This window comes from Oreochromis niloticus, linkage group LG5 (genome assembly GCF_001858045.2).
Source record: "Oreochromis niloticus isolate F11D_XX linkage group LG5, O_niloticus_UMD_NMBU, whole genome shotgun sequence".
Lineage (NCBI taxonomy): Eukaryota > Metazoa > Chordata > Actinopteri > Cichliformes > Cichlidae > Oreochromis > Oreochromis niloticus.
In genome coordinates this window covers 3,597,676-3,614,769 of record NC_031970.2, presented here as the reverse complement: position 1 = coordinate 3,614,769, position 17,094 = coordinate 3,597,676, and the positions used below count along the sequence as shown (strand labels likewise).

At 43.4% G+C, this 17,094-nt stretch overlaps 1 protein-coding gene across 6 annotated transcripts in view; it reads right to left on the bottom strand.

Moving 5' to 3' along the window:
* LOC100707136 (dedicator of cytokinesis protein 3) overlaps positions 1-17,094 on the bottom strand; it is a 297,568-nt gene that overhangs the window by 151,084 nt on the left and 129,390 nt on the right. For all 6 annotated transcript variants that reach the window (XM_019356781.2, XM_019356779.2, XM_019356780.2 and 3 more), the window contains exon 5: positions 5,363-5,459. In XM_019356781.2, coding sequence (XP_019212326.1) covers positions 5,363-5,459 — 97 coding nt within the window. The remainder of the gene's footprint in view (positions 1-5,362; positions 5,460-17,094) is intronic.

Genomic DNA, 17,094 nt, shown 5'->3' with positions numbered 1-17,094 from the left:
GAGAGAGAGAGAGAGAGAAAGCTACAACTTCAATCCTACATCAGAATGTAGGAGACAAAACTCTGTAGCATAAGAAGGGAGAAGTCCACTCATCCTCCACATCTTCTCTGCCCTCTTCTATTATTTTCATTCCATCAAAAATAAATTAACTTTAAATTGGACTTGTCCTGCAACACGCAGCACCTGTATAAAAAAAGCCCAAAGCAGACTGTATTTAACATCTGCAGGAAGCTCCTGAGGATGTTTCAGCAGTCGGTGGTAGCTGGAGTACTGTTCTATGCTGTGGTGTGCTGGGGGAGCAGCACAGCAAAGAAGGACTCATCCAGACTGGAAAAACTAATCAGGAAGGCCGGCTCTGTGGTTGGGATGAAGCTGGACACTGGTGACAGTGGCAGACAAGAGGACATTAAAGTAACTGTTGGACATTATGGACAATGCTGGGCATCCTCTGCACACGGCCATAAACAACCAGAGGAGTCTGTTCAGGTTACTTCTCCCAAAGTCAAGGACCAACAGACTTAAAAACTTCTTTGTCCCACACGCCATCAAACTGTTTAACCCCTCGCTGGAGGGGAGGAGGAGGGGAAACAGGGGGACAAAGGAGGGGGGAACAACTAATCTGTGCAATTCCCTGGTTATTCCTATTATCCTATTTATCACCATTATATACTCTGTATTTATACATGTGTATATATGGTATATTTCTGTTTCTGTTTATATTCTTTTGCAACTTCTGTCGGTGCTGTGCTACTGGAAAAAGAATTTCCTGGAGGAACCCACCCGAGGGATTAATAAAGTTTTATCTAATCTCTAATCTCCAATTATATAATAATTAAGTAAAAACATTATGCAACTGTATGCAAAGTATCTGTTGCATTAGAGGATACCAGGATATTTACAATCCGATTGGTGTGAATTCTAATATCATCAAAAAGAGCGACCACATGCTCCTTTATCTATTAAACCAATGTTTTATTGTTCTGCACAAAACTACCAGCAGAGGGCAGTCTCGAGCAGTGAGCTCGGTGAGCTGTGAAACAGCAACAAAGTGTGACTTGGGAGTACTTTGGGTTTAGTCCCAGTGATAAACGTAAGGCAGCCACAATACTGTGCAAAAGTCTTGAGTCACCCCTCATTGACTTCTAATTAGCTTCTGAGGAGCCAGAGTATCTTGAGCAACAGTTCTCCAGACCTTCTGGAGGTCTTTGGGCCTCGACTTGTTCAAGGAAACTGGAGAAGGCAAAAAAAAGAAGTGATAACCAGATGTGACGATAACAGATGGATCTGACTGAGAAACTGAGGAACACTGAAGTGACGGTACCAGTTTACACAACCACACCCAATTCACACAGCAATCTGACACTCAAAATAAAGAAAGCAGCCAAAGATCACATCAGGGCAAAGAATTTGAATCTTTCATCAAGTAAACATTAACACTGTTTGATTGTTTAATTACTGGTTATTGTGTTTCCATGTTTCTTGATTCTCAGAGCATCCAAGTAATCTGCCACTCTGATATGCATTTAGTACCACACAGCACTGAAGCCAACCCAGTGTTTCTCTTCACTCTGCTGCAATCTCTTATCTCTTATTCAATCTCACCTGCTTTCTCCTTTTCCCTTCTGCCCTCCCAGCCATCTCTTTCTTTCTCATATTTTTTATTTATTCAGTCTCTAACACACTGTCTTAGGGTTTGTCTTTCACACACACACTTTCGCCACCAATGTGTAAACTGCCTGTGGCTGTGTGCAAAGGGCAATTGGAGAGATACACTAGAGAGAGAGAGAGAGCACAGGAGACGGTGTGTGTTCACAGAGGAAAGAGGCTGAATGACGAAGATGTAACCACAATGACAGAATGCAGTCCTGCTACACCTGTGTGTGTGTGTGTGTGTGTCTGTGTCTGTGTGTGTGTGTCTGTGTGTGTCTGTGTGTGTGTCTGTGTGTGTGTGTGTGTATGTGTGTGTCTGTGTCTGTGTGTGTCTGTGTGTGTGTCTGTGTGTGTGTGTGTGTCTGTGTGTCTGTGTGTCTGTGTGTGTGTGTGTGTGTGTGTGTGTGTGTGTGTGTGTGTGTGTGTGTGTCTGTGTGTGTGTCTGTGTGTGTCTGTGTGTGTGTGTCTGTGTCTTGGCCTCTCTGCTCTGCTGCATTTGTCACCTCTACAGACTGCAGACCCACCAAATGTCCACTTACTGAGACTTCAGCATGTCGATGTTCTTGCATTTATTCATGTGTGCAGTGATGACAGCCACGTCTGAGCATCTTTATGTGTGTGTGTGTGTGTGTGTGTGTGTGTGGATGTGAGAGAGGGAGGGAGGGAAAAAAACAAGTATACACACAAATATGTGAACTGGGAGTCACACAGGTTTCTATGACTCACCGCCAATTATTACATTTGTGTACAAGTTCTAGAAAAACGTTAAATTAATATGAAAATGCTTAAAGTGGGCTCTGACATCAGTGTGTCAGCATTTTGCTTCCATGCAGCATTTTGGCAAATTTGCACATTCCCCGGGCGTCACATAATGCCATTCTGGCACACGCCACCTGTATTTCACCGTTAAGTGCAAGGTGTCTATCGGTGTCGGTGCGTCCGCAGCGATTCTGGCTGCTGAGAGATAACAGCTTTGCAGAGCTGCACAGTCCGCTTTAGGAGGTAGGAGGGAGCAGACAGGAGACCCTGGCTCGCAGCCCGTTTGTGTTTTGCACTTGGATTTTTTCCACTGTGATGGTCTGGTTGCTCTCCTTACTTCTCTACTGCAGAAGGTGGGTGATGCACACCATCATTGGCTCATGAAATAACTCACTGTTTTCCACTCTCTGATTTGTTAGCATTCTCAACAGAAAACCTGACACATTATCAAAGAATGAGTTTTGATCAGCAGTCCTGCCTCACTAATGCAACGTGTCGAGCACTCTTGACAAACAATATTATTTACCACCACTGAAATGAGAACTAGAGGCTGGGTGAAGTGAACAATTTAGGAAAAATGTGTTTTTCATATTCCCACCAACAACAATAACCACTAACAGGAAAAATGCTGCTAGTTAATAATGAATATGATTTTACAGCATCTTCAAATTTTTTATTTCCTCTTTCAACATTTGTCCCTGCAATAAAACATATCTGAGGTCCATCAAAGCAGGATGACACAACATGTAAGGGGGATACTTATCGCTTGTGCATGCACGTTTATCCGGGCTCTACAAATACCCAGCTCTAAATCATTGTTTTGGTGTAATTTGGTTTCCATGGACCACATTTTGCCTTGACTCAAGTCAAATATGTGTACCTCAGCTCAGCCACAGGTCCAAATATCAGGTGTGTTGTGGCCTTTAGGGCACATCTGAGTTTGCAGAGCAACCATCTAAAGTCCAGATCATCTGGTCCACACAACACTTGTCAGTGCCCTAACTGAGGGAAAGGTGCCAAAAGTCGCCCAGATTATGGCCCAACTGTGCCCACTGTCTGCATGTAGAGCGCACTCTTTTCTGCAAGTCATGTTTTTTGGCATTTACATTATAATAGTAATTTCAATTTAACTTATCGTGGCAATTTTTTAAGTATGGAAAAATTGATTGTTATCCCATGAACCCATACCAAAAATCTTTCCCTTCTAACAAACCAGAGAATCGTCTCTGTGCTGTTATCGTGCTCCGCAGTGCGCTGATGCTCAGCACCAGCTTCCTCGTTTTAGACCTTGGCATCCTTCAATCTTCATCCCTCTCTCTGTCTCCTCTCCACATCCTTTTCTGTTTACGGGCTTATTATTTCTTATCTGCATGTGTGCTTATCTATAAGCAGACAGTGTTGCAACCATGAAAGACAGTCATTCTCTCTAATCTACTTCTATATCTCTCCATCCGTCCACAACACACGAGCATTCCTTGTTGCTGGATTTTCAGCTGCTTTAAGAGGACATTCACTTTGTCAGTGACAAAACACACGCTAATGTCAGCTCTGTCAGGATGGAAATAGAAAGTCTGTCACGCAGAACCCGACAATGACAATTTTGTCTTTCATCTCTTCAACTCTGGCAGGGAGCAAAGACAAAAGTCTGTTAAATCAGAATAAAAGCACAGAGCGACGGGGCTGGCAGGACATGAGGAAGATGAGTGATGAAAATAACCATCGGAACAGAGACAGGAGACGGAGCACAGCGACAGTTTTAGATTACAACCAGGTCTAATGCACGGAGTACTTTCCCCTCTATCCGTTTAGGGACAGATGGATTTTCGATCACATATTGCGACAGGAAGTGGCGAGAAGACAGATGGCCTAAAAGTACGAAAAAAGGCTACGAACTGATGGCTGGACAGAGAGGGTGGACTGAGTGAAAAATCTGACTGGCTGACAGTAATGCAGATATGAGTGACAGCGAACTCACAGTTACTGCTTGCAGCCTTTGCACTTTTGTACAGAAAGCCTTCAGTGTGCTTTCAGAGCCAGGCACATCTCAGGAACATCGCACCTTAAAAATACATGAATCTGTGGGCAGCACAGGCCGAGGCTGGACACAAGTCAGTGTTCCCATTCAGAGGTCTTTGGTGCAATTCAGAAATCTGATTGGTTCTGAATATTTTTATTTTAATAAAGGTCAAAATCAGTATCCTCCATTTCTTTGTTCTCACACAGCCGTGCAATAAGAAGTAGTAATTATTATTTGTTATTCTCAGATGAACATGTTTTATTTATTTTATTGCGCATTATTTTTTCTATTGATCCCAAAAGCAGGAGTTTCTTTTTTCACAGCTGGTCCACTGAATTCACCCAGAAAATATTCACTTTCACTGATTTACACAGAGAATTTGGCTGAGAAAAGATTTGAGTTGGAGATTTTGTGTGAACTGGGATGAACTCTTGTTACAAAACCAGCTAAAGTAAAGTTAACCTATTTAAAGTTTTACCTGAGTCTCTCATTTATTTAGTTGGTTATAAACCCACAAAACAAGAAAAACTGTACTAGGTGTGGGAAAAATGAAGAACAGATATTTTTAAGATTTGCAGCTGTGCAGCGTTCACTGATTGGTTGATCAGCTACTTGAGTCTGATTGTATTTCTTTCTTCAAAACAGAGATTTATCAAGCACCAACTGCTGCTACAGGCCTCCCCACACCGTAGGCTGGGTTTGTTTTAGGCTAAGTAACCTCCAAGAATAGTTCTTCACGAAAACAAAAACAACTGCAGCACTTTTAGATTCTGGGACAGCTTCGGAATAAATGTGACAATAATGATGTTTGCCGAGATTAACCAGTAACTGGATTCTTTCGAAAGATGTCGGGCTTTGGCGGACTCGGTCTGTTGCATTCCCTTTGTTCCTCACAACAAAGCGACACAATGCGCACGGATGCTCCGTGCTGCTTACCACATAGAGCTGCTTCCACAGTAAGGCCCATTCCTGCAGTGTTGACGTGACCTCAGTGACAATGGGGTCTTCCAGAGGCACCACAGTCTCATGTGGCCTGCAATAGAAAACAGACACACACACATTTAATTCACAGCTGCTGGGTTTGGACAAGCATCAGATGTCCATAACTGGAGCAGATTTAAGGACACACAAAGCAGCATGTCCACAGTACAAAGCCTTTAAATGTGAAATTGTTAAGACGAGTAAAAGTGAGAGAGAGACAATAAAAGCTTGGCCTGCTTTGTCACCAGAGGAACTTGGGAGATTGTGTGGAGTTACGTGGGTCAGGTTTCTACACTAATGAATTAAAGTGAACTGACAGTTCAGTGAAGCAGAAATCCAAACACTAATCTTGTTAAAGCACAGAGAATCCACTTATATTGCCTGTACCAACAAAGCACACTTCATTCACAGGTGGAAACACAATGTGCTGCAAAAAGCACAAGCTAACATATGAAATAAGGTAAACTGTCAAAGTCAAAGTCAGCTTTATTGTCAAAAACAGGTGTACAGATCATACACAGGAGTTTGAAATTGCAATGCTCCCACGGCCCTCAGTGTACACTAAACAACGCAAAGATCAAAAGATCAAAATAAAATTAAAGTCTTAAATGAAAAAAACTGGACTTGACAGTAGCCCTAATTTGAGTGTCCAATTTAAAATCACTGTCCAGCTTAAAACCCAAGTTAGTAACAACAGAATTAAAATACTCTGGCAGGGATCCAAATCAATAGCGGAGGGATCGCAAAGTCCGCTAGGACCAAACACAATCACCTCTGTTTTGCTTGAATTACATCTTAAAAAGTTGCGGGACATCCGAGATTTAATGTCTTCTAGACATGCTAGAAAAGATTTAATAGAGAAAGCATCTTTCTGCTTCAGAGGCAGATAAATCTGACAGTCGTCAGCATAACAGTGGAAGGATATTCCATGCCTTCTAAGGATGGTTCCCAAGGGCTGTAAATATAATGAAAAAAGCAGAGGCCCTAAAATTGAGCCCTGCGGGACCCCAAACTGAAGAGGAGCAGAAAAGGACTCATACCCTAAAAGGTTAACACTAAAAGTTCTGTCAGAAAGATAAGAGCTAAACCAATTCAAAGCAGTACCACGACTGCCTGCAAGATGGTGTAAGCCACACAGTAAAATGTTATGGTCTACAGTGTCAAAAGCAGGTGTTAGGTCAAGGAGGACAAGAACAGCATGATTACCAGAATCACAGGAAAGGAGGATATCATTAAAAACCTTTAATGAGTGCTGACTCGGTGCTGTGAAGGTTTTTAAAGCCTGATTGGAAGACCTCTAAGATAACATTCTCATTTTAAAAAAATCCATCAATTGGGAATATACAATTTTCTCTAAGATTTGAGACATAAAAGACAGCTTGGAGATAAGCCTGTAGTTAGCCAATACAGTGTGGTCCAGGGCGGGTTTCTTATGCAAGGGTTGTACTACTGCATGCTTAAAATTAGCAGGGACTACACCAGATATTAATGTTTTATTAAGTTAAATAACACACATGGATTTTGACTGTTGGAGGAAATTATCTTGGAGAAGTATTTTCTTTTAGCCTCTTCGACCATGTCCTGATAGAGGTGCCAGCAGTCCTTAAGATTTGAAAAGAGACCCGCAGTTTGTACCTCTTCCATCTGCATTCAGCTCTATGACACTTCCTCCTCACAGCCCAAGTGGTGTTATTAAACCAAGGCTCGGTTTTAGCCTTGGGCTGCCTGGTTTTTAATGGTGCCACAGAGTCCAGAATAGTAAGGCAAGAAGATTCAAACCAGGAGTTGAGGTCCTCTGTGTCCAAGGGAGTGATTTCAGTGGGGACAGACAGCTGGCTAAAAGCAAAGGAGAACTGGACAGCAGTGGAAGGGTTAATGATCCGACAGCGGCAAACAGGTGCGGTGGTTGCGTGAAAACACAGCATCAGATATTTCCACGTCTGACACAGGTAGACTGTGTGACAAGACCAAGTCTAGTGTGTTTCCGTGTTCGTGTGTGGGACCGGGTATGGACTGGACCAGATTAAAAGAGTCAGGCTTAAAAACGCCTTCACCAGAGGTTTGTCTGGACAGCAGACATGGATATTAAAACCTCCCACAATAAGAACATGATCGTAGCTGGGCAAAATCCCAGCTCGAAATTCTGAAAAGTAATTTATGAAGTTCTTATTGTATTTAGGGGGACGATAAATAACAGCAAAGCGCACTGAGTTAGAGCGATTAACTTCAAAACACGTGAGCTCAAAGCTGGAAGATGAAGGCTCTAAAAATCACAGTTTACATTTAAACTGTGATTTCCTTTTAAAAAAATCACCCGCCGTACCTCTTCCTCTTGTGGAAAAGAGGAAATTGCTTTACTGCTACAATATATTAGATAGCATATTAATCAGCATTAATATTGTCTCGTATAGCTTTAAACTGGTCAGATGACAGTTAATACACGAACACCAGAGTAATCATTTAACACGCTGACACCATATTAATCCTTATTACAGGTGCAGCATAACCACTTTTAGTACTATTATGTCTTTATACACACATTGCAGTCCTGTGCTCATAAGGAGTTGAAGCTTTCCCAGGTAATTAAAGGTCTCAAGCTTCATTCAGCGTGACTGTCTGGGTGACACATTGGTTAAAAGCCGGGAGCTTAGGAAAGATTGCACACATGCTTACAAAACACACATATATCACATATAACCTAGAACTAGATTTAACCATAGGCCTGAATGTACTGAGCAAACATGTTGCACTTGAGCTTTCTTGACAACAGATGACGCGTGGAGAGGACCAGCCCCCGGAGACTGCAGAGGCCAGAGTCCATTGCCTTTTTTGGAAGAAGATGCCAAAAAAGAGGAACCGCGATGTTGCACTTTATGCTTAAAATACATGAATGTTCTGTACATGCAAATTATGTGCTTGTAAACGCAAGAAGGGGCGTTATAATACCCTGATGCTATAAAAGCAGTCTGAAGTATAATTTTGGTGAAGACCCTTGCTGACATGTGCAGTGACTGTCTTCCCGCGCGAATACTTCAATAAAGATCGCTTTAACCCACATCTTCTGGACTGTCTTGCCTTTGTACTCTCCACCAATTCTGAACCCGTAACACTCTCCCTGATGTCCTCGGTGTGTTAAAATAGGAACAAGCCGCTGGTAAAAGTTCGGATAAAATACTGGACTCAGGTGTTAAGCCAAATCTCAGTGACGTACATAAAGTCCAGGTTCCAGGAGGTGAATAACTCCTCCTTTGTTCACCAGCGATCTGGCGTTTACCAGGCCAATCCTGACAGGAGCTGGGGCAGAGGTATGACGCTCAGCTGCATAGGGAGCCCGACACAGCGGCCTGAGATCGCAGAGGCTCGCCTCCGGCGCACATTGAGCCGAGGAGGACAGGGGTCACGAAGGAGCGTCATCCAGGCCGACCACGGGGATGAGACAGTAATCCACAGGGTCCAGAAATCACTGAAAGCTCCAGGAAATAATCGATGTATTCCTCGGACGGTTGTGGGACAATGCACCAAGGACAGGTTGAGTTTAATGAGCCGACCACTGCGCCTACCCCGACGCCTTCTCCTCCAGGGAGGTAGCATGACAACACAGCATAGGCAACTGGTATTTGTGACAGCAGCGGGCACCAGGGCTTCTGTCCTCCGTTAGCAAACGGAACTGTATTTTGTCCAGAAGCGATTGGCGATCAATTTTACACGTGGCACATGAGGCACCTCTGCCAAATCAGCATATGCCTCGAGGGTTAAACCAAGTGAGTGAAATCCTCAATTATGAACAAAACAGGAGCTCTATAATACACAGGCATTCCCTCAGTTAAGTATAGTCCCTCTCAAGCTGAGTTAGACTCCATTGCCACCAGGTTTGCTGCAATTAGATACTGTCCCAGTGCCTTAGAACAACTTAGTGAATCTCTGGAAAGAGAGAACAGGGTAGAAGAGGAACTAACCCCTGAGATTCAGAGAAATGCATCAGACTCAAATCAGCTTCCTTACAGTCCTCCAGTGGAAGGGAGAGCAAGAAATAGAGAGAGGAAAAGAAGACCGAGACAAGAAAATAATGAGATTCCTCATCTTTCTAAAGTCACTGCTAACCTCGCAGCTCTTTATTCCAAAACCAGAGCTGTGCTTGGGTCTGTGGTCCAGAGAACAGTTTCAATCACCAGCAAAGTAACTGGATTTTTAGGAATATCTCTTACCACAGTGTTTAACCTGTGTAAGTCAGCAGTTGTGACCATTTGTCGCGTGGTCTGGCAAATGGTCGTAGCAGCCAGTGGCAGAATCCAAAGAGATTTTGAAGCAGACCCAAGGTCACTATGTGTAGTTGCTATTTGGATTTGTATTTTAATTTCAAACTTCTTGCTCCCCACGCCAATTGAAATTGATTTGATGTTCACTACGCTTGAAATAGACCATTAATTTTCCTCTATGGAACTTGAAAGAATGAAGATTAACCTAATGTCTATATTTTCAACCTTTTAGCAACATAAGAAAATATCAGTGCCAAATTTATTTGGCTCTAACTGGACTATGACAATTGTAATTGAAAAACTAGAAAGCGAAAATTTCAGAAGAAATTTTATGTGTGCCTATGCCGCTGCTAATCACTGTAGTTGCCATTCATATGGCTACAGACAGCAAAACTCAGAAGAGCAGCCATTCTCCACCATGAACTATGGTAAAAACAAACACCGCTCACGCTTCACAGATGACAGCTTACAGTTTTGTGTAAAGATGAAGTTACTTTGTACAGCGCCGATTTGCAGACGCTGTGCACACAGGTTCATGAGCAGAAGTCCCATTGTACCACGGCAGACCCGACAATGTTTGCATGAACACACTTTGAAGCATTACATTATAGACCACTTTTCACACATGCATTCACTTTTTGTTTTTTGTTATTTTTACACAGTGTTCTGAATTATGAACAATGGTCTACAGCCAATCCTGTGTATTATTATACAAACTTTGGTTGTGAGATTCAGATAACTATTTAATAAAAGCTAAATATTTTATATGAGAGTAAGAAAGAAAAGTATATCTTTGTGTCCACCTTTCTCTGTTAATGCCCTAGCTCCCCCCCCCCCTAAAAGCTTTGCTAGATCCGCCCCTGCACAGTTACCAGCTGTCAGCTACACAAAAAAGGAGCTTGGTCTTTGTCTCTCAGAAACAACTCATAACTTCCCTTCAACTCATTCATGTCACCTAAAGTGTAAACCTGTTTCTCCATCACCAGTTCAGCTCTGATGATTCAGTAAGGACATCTCCTGATTTCATCTTCATGCTCCAGCAAACATCAGCTGATACTAGAAATTAAAATCAAAAGAATTCTAACAACAGCTGATCAAGCTTAAACGTGCTGCTGTTGTTTAGCGCGATAAATAAGAGCGAACAGCCGATCATTGATCAGTTTCATGATTGACGTTTCAACACGCGAGAGAATGACAGGGGAGGCTTCGTAACGACAGAATAAATCATAATGTTTTCTCTGAATGTGGGATGATTCCGTTTGTACGGCACGGCAACTCTATGAACTAACCCTAATGAATAAAATAAAGTCCAACGTCAGTAACTTAGTGCGCACACAGCTGTATATAAACTCCCATGGCATTACGATTGTAAAAGGTCAACGAAAATAAATTACACCTAAACTCGGTTTATATCTGACCCAAATAGAGAGCGACCGGGTGCTGACACGAGTTTCACCCGCCTCAATATAAGCCAAGCCTGGGTGCTTTTTCACAAAGGGTTGCTAGCGGCGCGAGCTAACTATGCTAGCGGCGCTAGCTAGCTAGCCGGCTATCAGCAACACATAAGAGAACTGCTGCTAAATAAACTACACCTAAACTCGGTTTATATCTGACCCAAATAGAGAGCGACCGGGTGCTGACACGAGTTTCACCCGCCTCAATATAAGCCAAGCCTGGGTGCTTTTTCACGAAGGGTTGCTAGCGGCGCGAGCTAACTATGCTAGCGGCGCTAGCTAGCTAGCCGGCTATCAGCAACACATAAGAGAACTGCTGCTAAATAAACTACACCTAAACTCGGTTTATATCTGACCCAAATAGAGAGCGACCGGGTGCTGACACGAGTTTCACCCGCCTCAATATAAGCCAAGCCTGGGTGCTTTTTCACGAAGGGTTGCTAGCGGCGCTAGCTAACTATGCTAGCGGCGCTAGCTAGCTAGCCGGCTATCAGCAACACATAAGAGAACTGCTGCTAAATAAACTACACCTAAACTCGGTTTATATCTGACCCAAATAGAGTGCAGGTCATAACTTCTTACCTGAAATTCAGTTCACCTCACGCTCCTGCCTTCGCTTTCCCTGATCCATGATTGACCACCGCGTTAGCAATCACCTGCCCGGCCTCATATGTCTCGTTGGCGGCATGTCCTTTCTGTCACACACCGGTGGGTAGCTGCCCTCTGTTGTAGCTCCACCACCAAACAACTCAGTTATTTTTTCCACATCCAGCTGTAACTCCGATTCTATGCGAGCATTTGCGAGAGACCGGGGAGGTGAAAGGAGAGAGAGAGTCCCCTCGCTATCCATTTGCAGCCAAGTGCGGCAGCTAGCTAGGTAGCCGGCTAGCTGTCAGGCAGGACCGAGTAGTCAGAGCACTGTCGCTAAATATGGGATGTCTTGATAAAACAAGCAGATATTTGAAGTTTACACACCTACATTCTCGCCTGAAAATATCTTAAAAGCTTATTTTGTGACCTAGAAACACGAATAAAAGACATATAAAACGAAGTGGTGGCCGCCATTGTTCACTCTGTAGAGGCGTGCTATGAATTGTGGGATATTGAGTTTTCCACCAAGCATTACCGTAACTTTTGAATGATTTGCGCAACCTTAAAAATTCCAATGGCTCCTGAAAGCAGCGACGCTGTGCGCACTGTTGAAATTGTCATCATTACGGTAATCCAAATAAGGGTACACAGGCTGTACCACTCCCGGCATACCACTAGAGAGAGCCAACACACCACAAATGAAGTCTGTTTATTTGGCGCCAAAAGATGAATTGGCCTAAATTTGCACTAAAATATTAATATTTAAAAAACTATAAAAGTCATGAACACCAAAAGTCATGACATAATAGTCCAGCTCCAGCCGCACAAAATGATCTAACATATGTAACCCTAATGTCAAAACTGTTCGGCAGAGGAGCGCGGGAAAATTTTCACTAAAATATTAATATTTAAAAAACTATAAAATTCACAAAGACCAAAAGTCATAGCACACCATTCCAGATCCGGCCGCACAAAATGAGGTAACATATATGAAGCTTGTCTCCAAACTGCGGGGCGAGATTCGCTGCAAAATTTCAGGCGGAAACTGAAGAATAATAATAATAAATCCGAGGAATAGTAATATGTGTGCCTCTTGTCATAGGCACACATAATGACTAATAATTGGGGTACAATGGGGTTAATTAGGCTCTTACCATCTCAGTCATGCAAACAACAGTTGAAAATCCAGCCAGTCACGGCAGATGGCTGCTCCTTCATGAGCCTGGTTCTGCTGGAGGTTTCTTCCCAAAGGGGAGTTTTTCCTCCCCACAGTTGCCAAGCGCTTGCTCAATCATCAGATTGCTAACCTCGTCTGTAATACTGTAAGGACTACCTCACAGCATTAGAGACAGGCGGCTGTTGTTTGCAATTGAAGCCATATAAATAAACTTGAATTCTCAATTAAATGAATGGACTTTATTGTTTGTTTGTTTGTTTTTTTCATTCACGCGTGTGGTCCTCACGCGCCTTCACCTCACCTCCTAGCAGCAAAGTGCAGCAGCCTTTTGGAATAAAAGCATGGATTACTGTTTCAAAATGTGGCCTGGATAAAATAGGTCTTACTTTTGCCAAGAATACAATCTTATATAAACAACAGTGTCCAACAAACTGGCAGATATAAGTAAGCACAAAGGAGTTAATAACTATAAAATAAAGAACTTCAAGAATATAATAATTCAGAACATTTAATCATAATCAAAAGCAAAGAAACCAAAATTGCATAAATCAAACCCCCCCCAAAATAATAATACCCAAAATAAGAAGCAAATTTAAAACAATACAAGTGGTAATGGTGCTTTTCTACTCTACATGGTGTATAAAGCACTTTATACAACACAGCTCAGTCTTTCTATCTGACATTCACTCAGGAGAAACTCGGGGTTCAGTGTTTTGCCTCTTTGCAGTCTGGAGCAGCCGGGGATCGAACCACCGACCTTCCATCAGTAGATGACCTGCTCTACCTCCTCCTCACGTCTTCAGGTGGAACAAAGAAAAGCAGCTGAAGACAAAGACCTCGTTTCACCTAAGCACTTGTATATAATTTTGAGCATCAGGGATTTCTTCACTAGAACTTAAAGCTGTGTCTCCAGCCTGGAGTCAAGAATATTAAAGCAACACACACACTTTTGTTCTTCTTCTCATCCCATGCTACCTTTCTGCTCGCCCCTCCCTCACTCAGGGAAGCACTTTTTTCCTTCTTACCCCTCTGCTCACATAGCCCCCTTCCCTCCGTCGCATACAGTAACTGATTAATTAATAAAAGCCAGTGTGCCAGATTAGCTGATCTCCCAGCTGAGCCGTAGCTGGCGGCCGCCTGGTGATTTCACACACATTAGTTACACTTGTATCACAGACGCGTCTCCTCCTCTGTTCTACTTTTCACTCAGCCTAATCGCTCCCTCCTTCTGCTTCCCTGCCTCGTGTTCCTCCTCCTCTCTTTTCTGGCATATCTCCATCATCCATTCGCACATTCTACTCTTCCTCCTCTCCACAGCTTCCTCTTCCTCTTCTGTGTTGCCTTTCCCGTTATTCCCCCTTTTCTTACCTGTGCTCTCTCTCCCTCTGCTCCCACATCTCCACAGTCTTTGGTTTCTGTCTCCTAGCCTGACCTCTGTCTCTGTGTTTCTATTGTTTGCAAATCTTTATCCATATCCTCTCTCACCGTACCCCGCAACTAGTCTCCATCTGGTTATCTCTGCCCCGAGTCATCGCTGCCCCGAGCTGCCACAGTGTTTCTCCGTCAGTCTCAAGCCACTTATTTCTTCATCTGCTGCCTCATAACAGTCTCTCTTTAGGAGAAGAGAATTCTCTGTTATTCTCCATGCAGTTCATTCTTAAAAACACACTCTCTGCCTCTGTTTTCAAACTCTTGAGAGAAGAAGAGATTTTTGGGGGAAATTCTTTTTGTCTTTCATCCTTTGGTTATATTCATACCCCACAGCTGTGTTTAAAACTTTACAGCGATTTAATATTCTGTATTCTCTGGGCTGCTTTAAACGACTCCAATCCAGCCTCTTATTTCTTAGTTTTTGTGCATTACAGAAAACATTTTCAATGATGGTTCCAGTGTACTGCATGACACATTAGCGTGGCGAAGTGCATCTCACTAAAAGATCGCAGGCTGTCAGAACAGGCGTAGCAACATCAATGCCGGAGCCCCTCGTGGTTGTATCCTCAGTCCATTTCTCAACACCCTCTGCATAAATGACTGTATCAGCACTTCAGCAGCACTCCATCTCTCACTTTACGCAGTGGTGCACTTACAGTCTGTGACAGCTGAATGTCACTGGCACATCGAGCGCACACTGCTCCCATCTGAATCCACCTACAATGAAGCAGTTTGACAGCTCCCGGCAGCTCGGACGTAGATAATAAACACGGCTTTAACCAGCCTACTGTTTACACCTGCTGGCAGCAAAGACAGCATCATACAAGAACTGCTGGCCCCGCCTTCTATCGCTGGTGCATCAAACCCCACCACATCCTGTAATCTGGCACATCCTGATGTTTTTACCCTGCTAACTGCGTCCGGCAAAAACAGGTTCGATGGAGCTTTTTCTGCTCCTGACCTCTCGGACCACAACAACAGAGCCACTAAGTGCACTTTTAGCACTTACTGTAGTCCATAACACTCATCACCACCGCAGCTGAACTTGGCTTTGGACCAGGCGTGTGTTTATATACGTTTTCTGTCACAGCAGCTGAAAATAAAAAACCCTGCTGAGCTGTGTGCATCAGTATGTCCTCCTCAACACTCTACAGACTCCTCAGATGACCCTCAGATTCAAACCCAGAACGTTCATATTGTAAAAACACTGACGGACCCCGGTGCTACCCCTCAGCCTCCCTGTGGGTGCACTAATAGGATGGATTTGAAAATCACTGAGCTGTTATGTTCACAAGATTTTCATAAAACCTGACCTCTGACCTTGGCCTTGAGGTCAAGGTCGCTGAGATTTAAACTCATTCCAGATTTTTAGTAGCTGCACCTGGTATGAATGTGAAAATCCCATGTTACCTTGTTCTCGAGTTATTGCGAACACCTGGCTGCCCAGCGGGGCGACGACAGAACCCCACCAGCCTATGGCCGAGGGGTGAACATCAGTTTTCATCTTGAAACAACTCTAATGTGGTTTCAGCTGCCAGCCTCACATACTCAGGACCCAGTAGAGACTTAAATGCAGGGGAGGCGTGATGAACTGATGCAGCTCCGGTGTGTCAGCCTCCCCGCAGCAGCAACACAGACCACGCCCTCCTGCAAACTTTAATGTGGTTTCAGCCCTGACAGCCACCTACCATTCAGACATCTTAGAGATGATCAGCAGAGAAATGCTTTGATGAATATGTAAGAATAGGTTGAACTGAAGTGTTTGTGATGCTTTAGAAGTCTTTTCATCTTTCATCTTTCATGTTTCAACCAAATTTAAACATAAAGGATCAGTTTTTAAAGGTTGTGATTAGGGATGGGTACTGGTATGGTACCGGTTCTGACATAAACGGTAGTAACCAGACTGAAAAGCAGCGCACATTTCGGTGCTTTTTTTTTCCTGAGATGTCATACACTTTGGATTCTAGCCAATCATTTTACCTTTCCAAGGATAGTAGGCGGGCCCAGGTACGTACGTTCTTTTAGAGCAGAGCTACAGATTAAAAATGCCCAAGGCGAAACAGTCAAAAGTCTGGCTGTACTTCACAGCAAAGGATGCAAACTCAGCAGCCTGCAACAAGTGCTTTAAGCTGATACTGTGATACTGTCAAAGGAGGTAACACCTCAAATCTGATGAAACACCTGGCGACGTACAGCATTTTGTTAAAAGCCGAGAAATGCGCCGTGTTTGATAGCTTGCTGCAAGACCTCACACCGAGCACATCTACTGCGGGTGTGGTGCCTGTTATCGGACCCGGAGTTAGCAACATCCCCCAAGAACCCGAAGAGGAGAGTCCTGGCCCCTAGCCCTGTCAGCGTAGCAGAAATGATGAGGATGATGATGATGGCAGCAGCAGCCGTTCTCCTCTGCGTGAGTAGCTTCATGTTGTTCGTGTGTAATTAACGTTGAGTAGGCTAACTACGTTATTAAATTAATGTACGTAAGGTGAACTAGCAAACACCGTCGTAGTTACATGCGGCTGTCTTCTTGTTTGACGGCAGATACTCCCTTCACCCTGGCCAAAAAGGCTAAAATGACCAAAGAAAAAGTGGAAAACAGTTAAACATGAGAGGTTTTTGGACAAAGTTTGTGTTTTTTCCATTGTTTAAGCACTGCTTCCAGCCAAGAGTGAGACCATATATGCCCTATAGCTGCAGAAAAGGCTAACATTGTTATCTTTTTACAAAAAAAAACAGCTGAACATGAGAGGTTTTTGGACCAATTTTGTGTTCTCCATT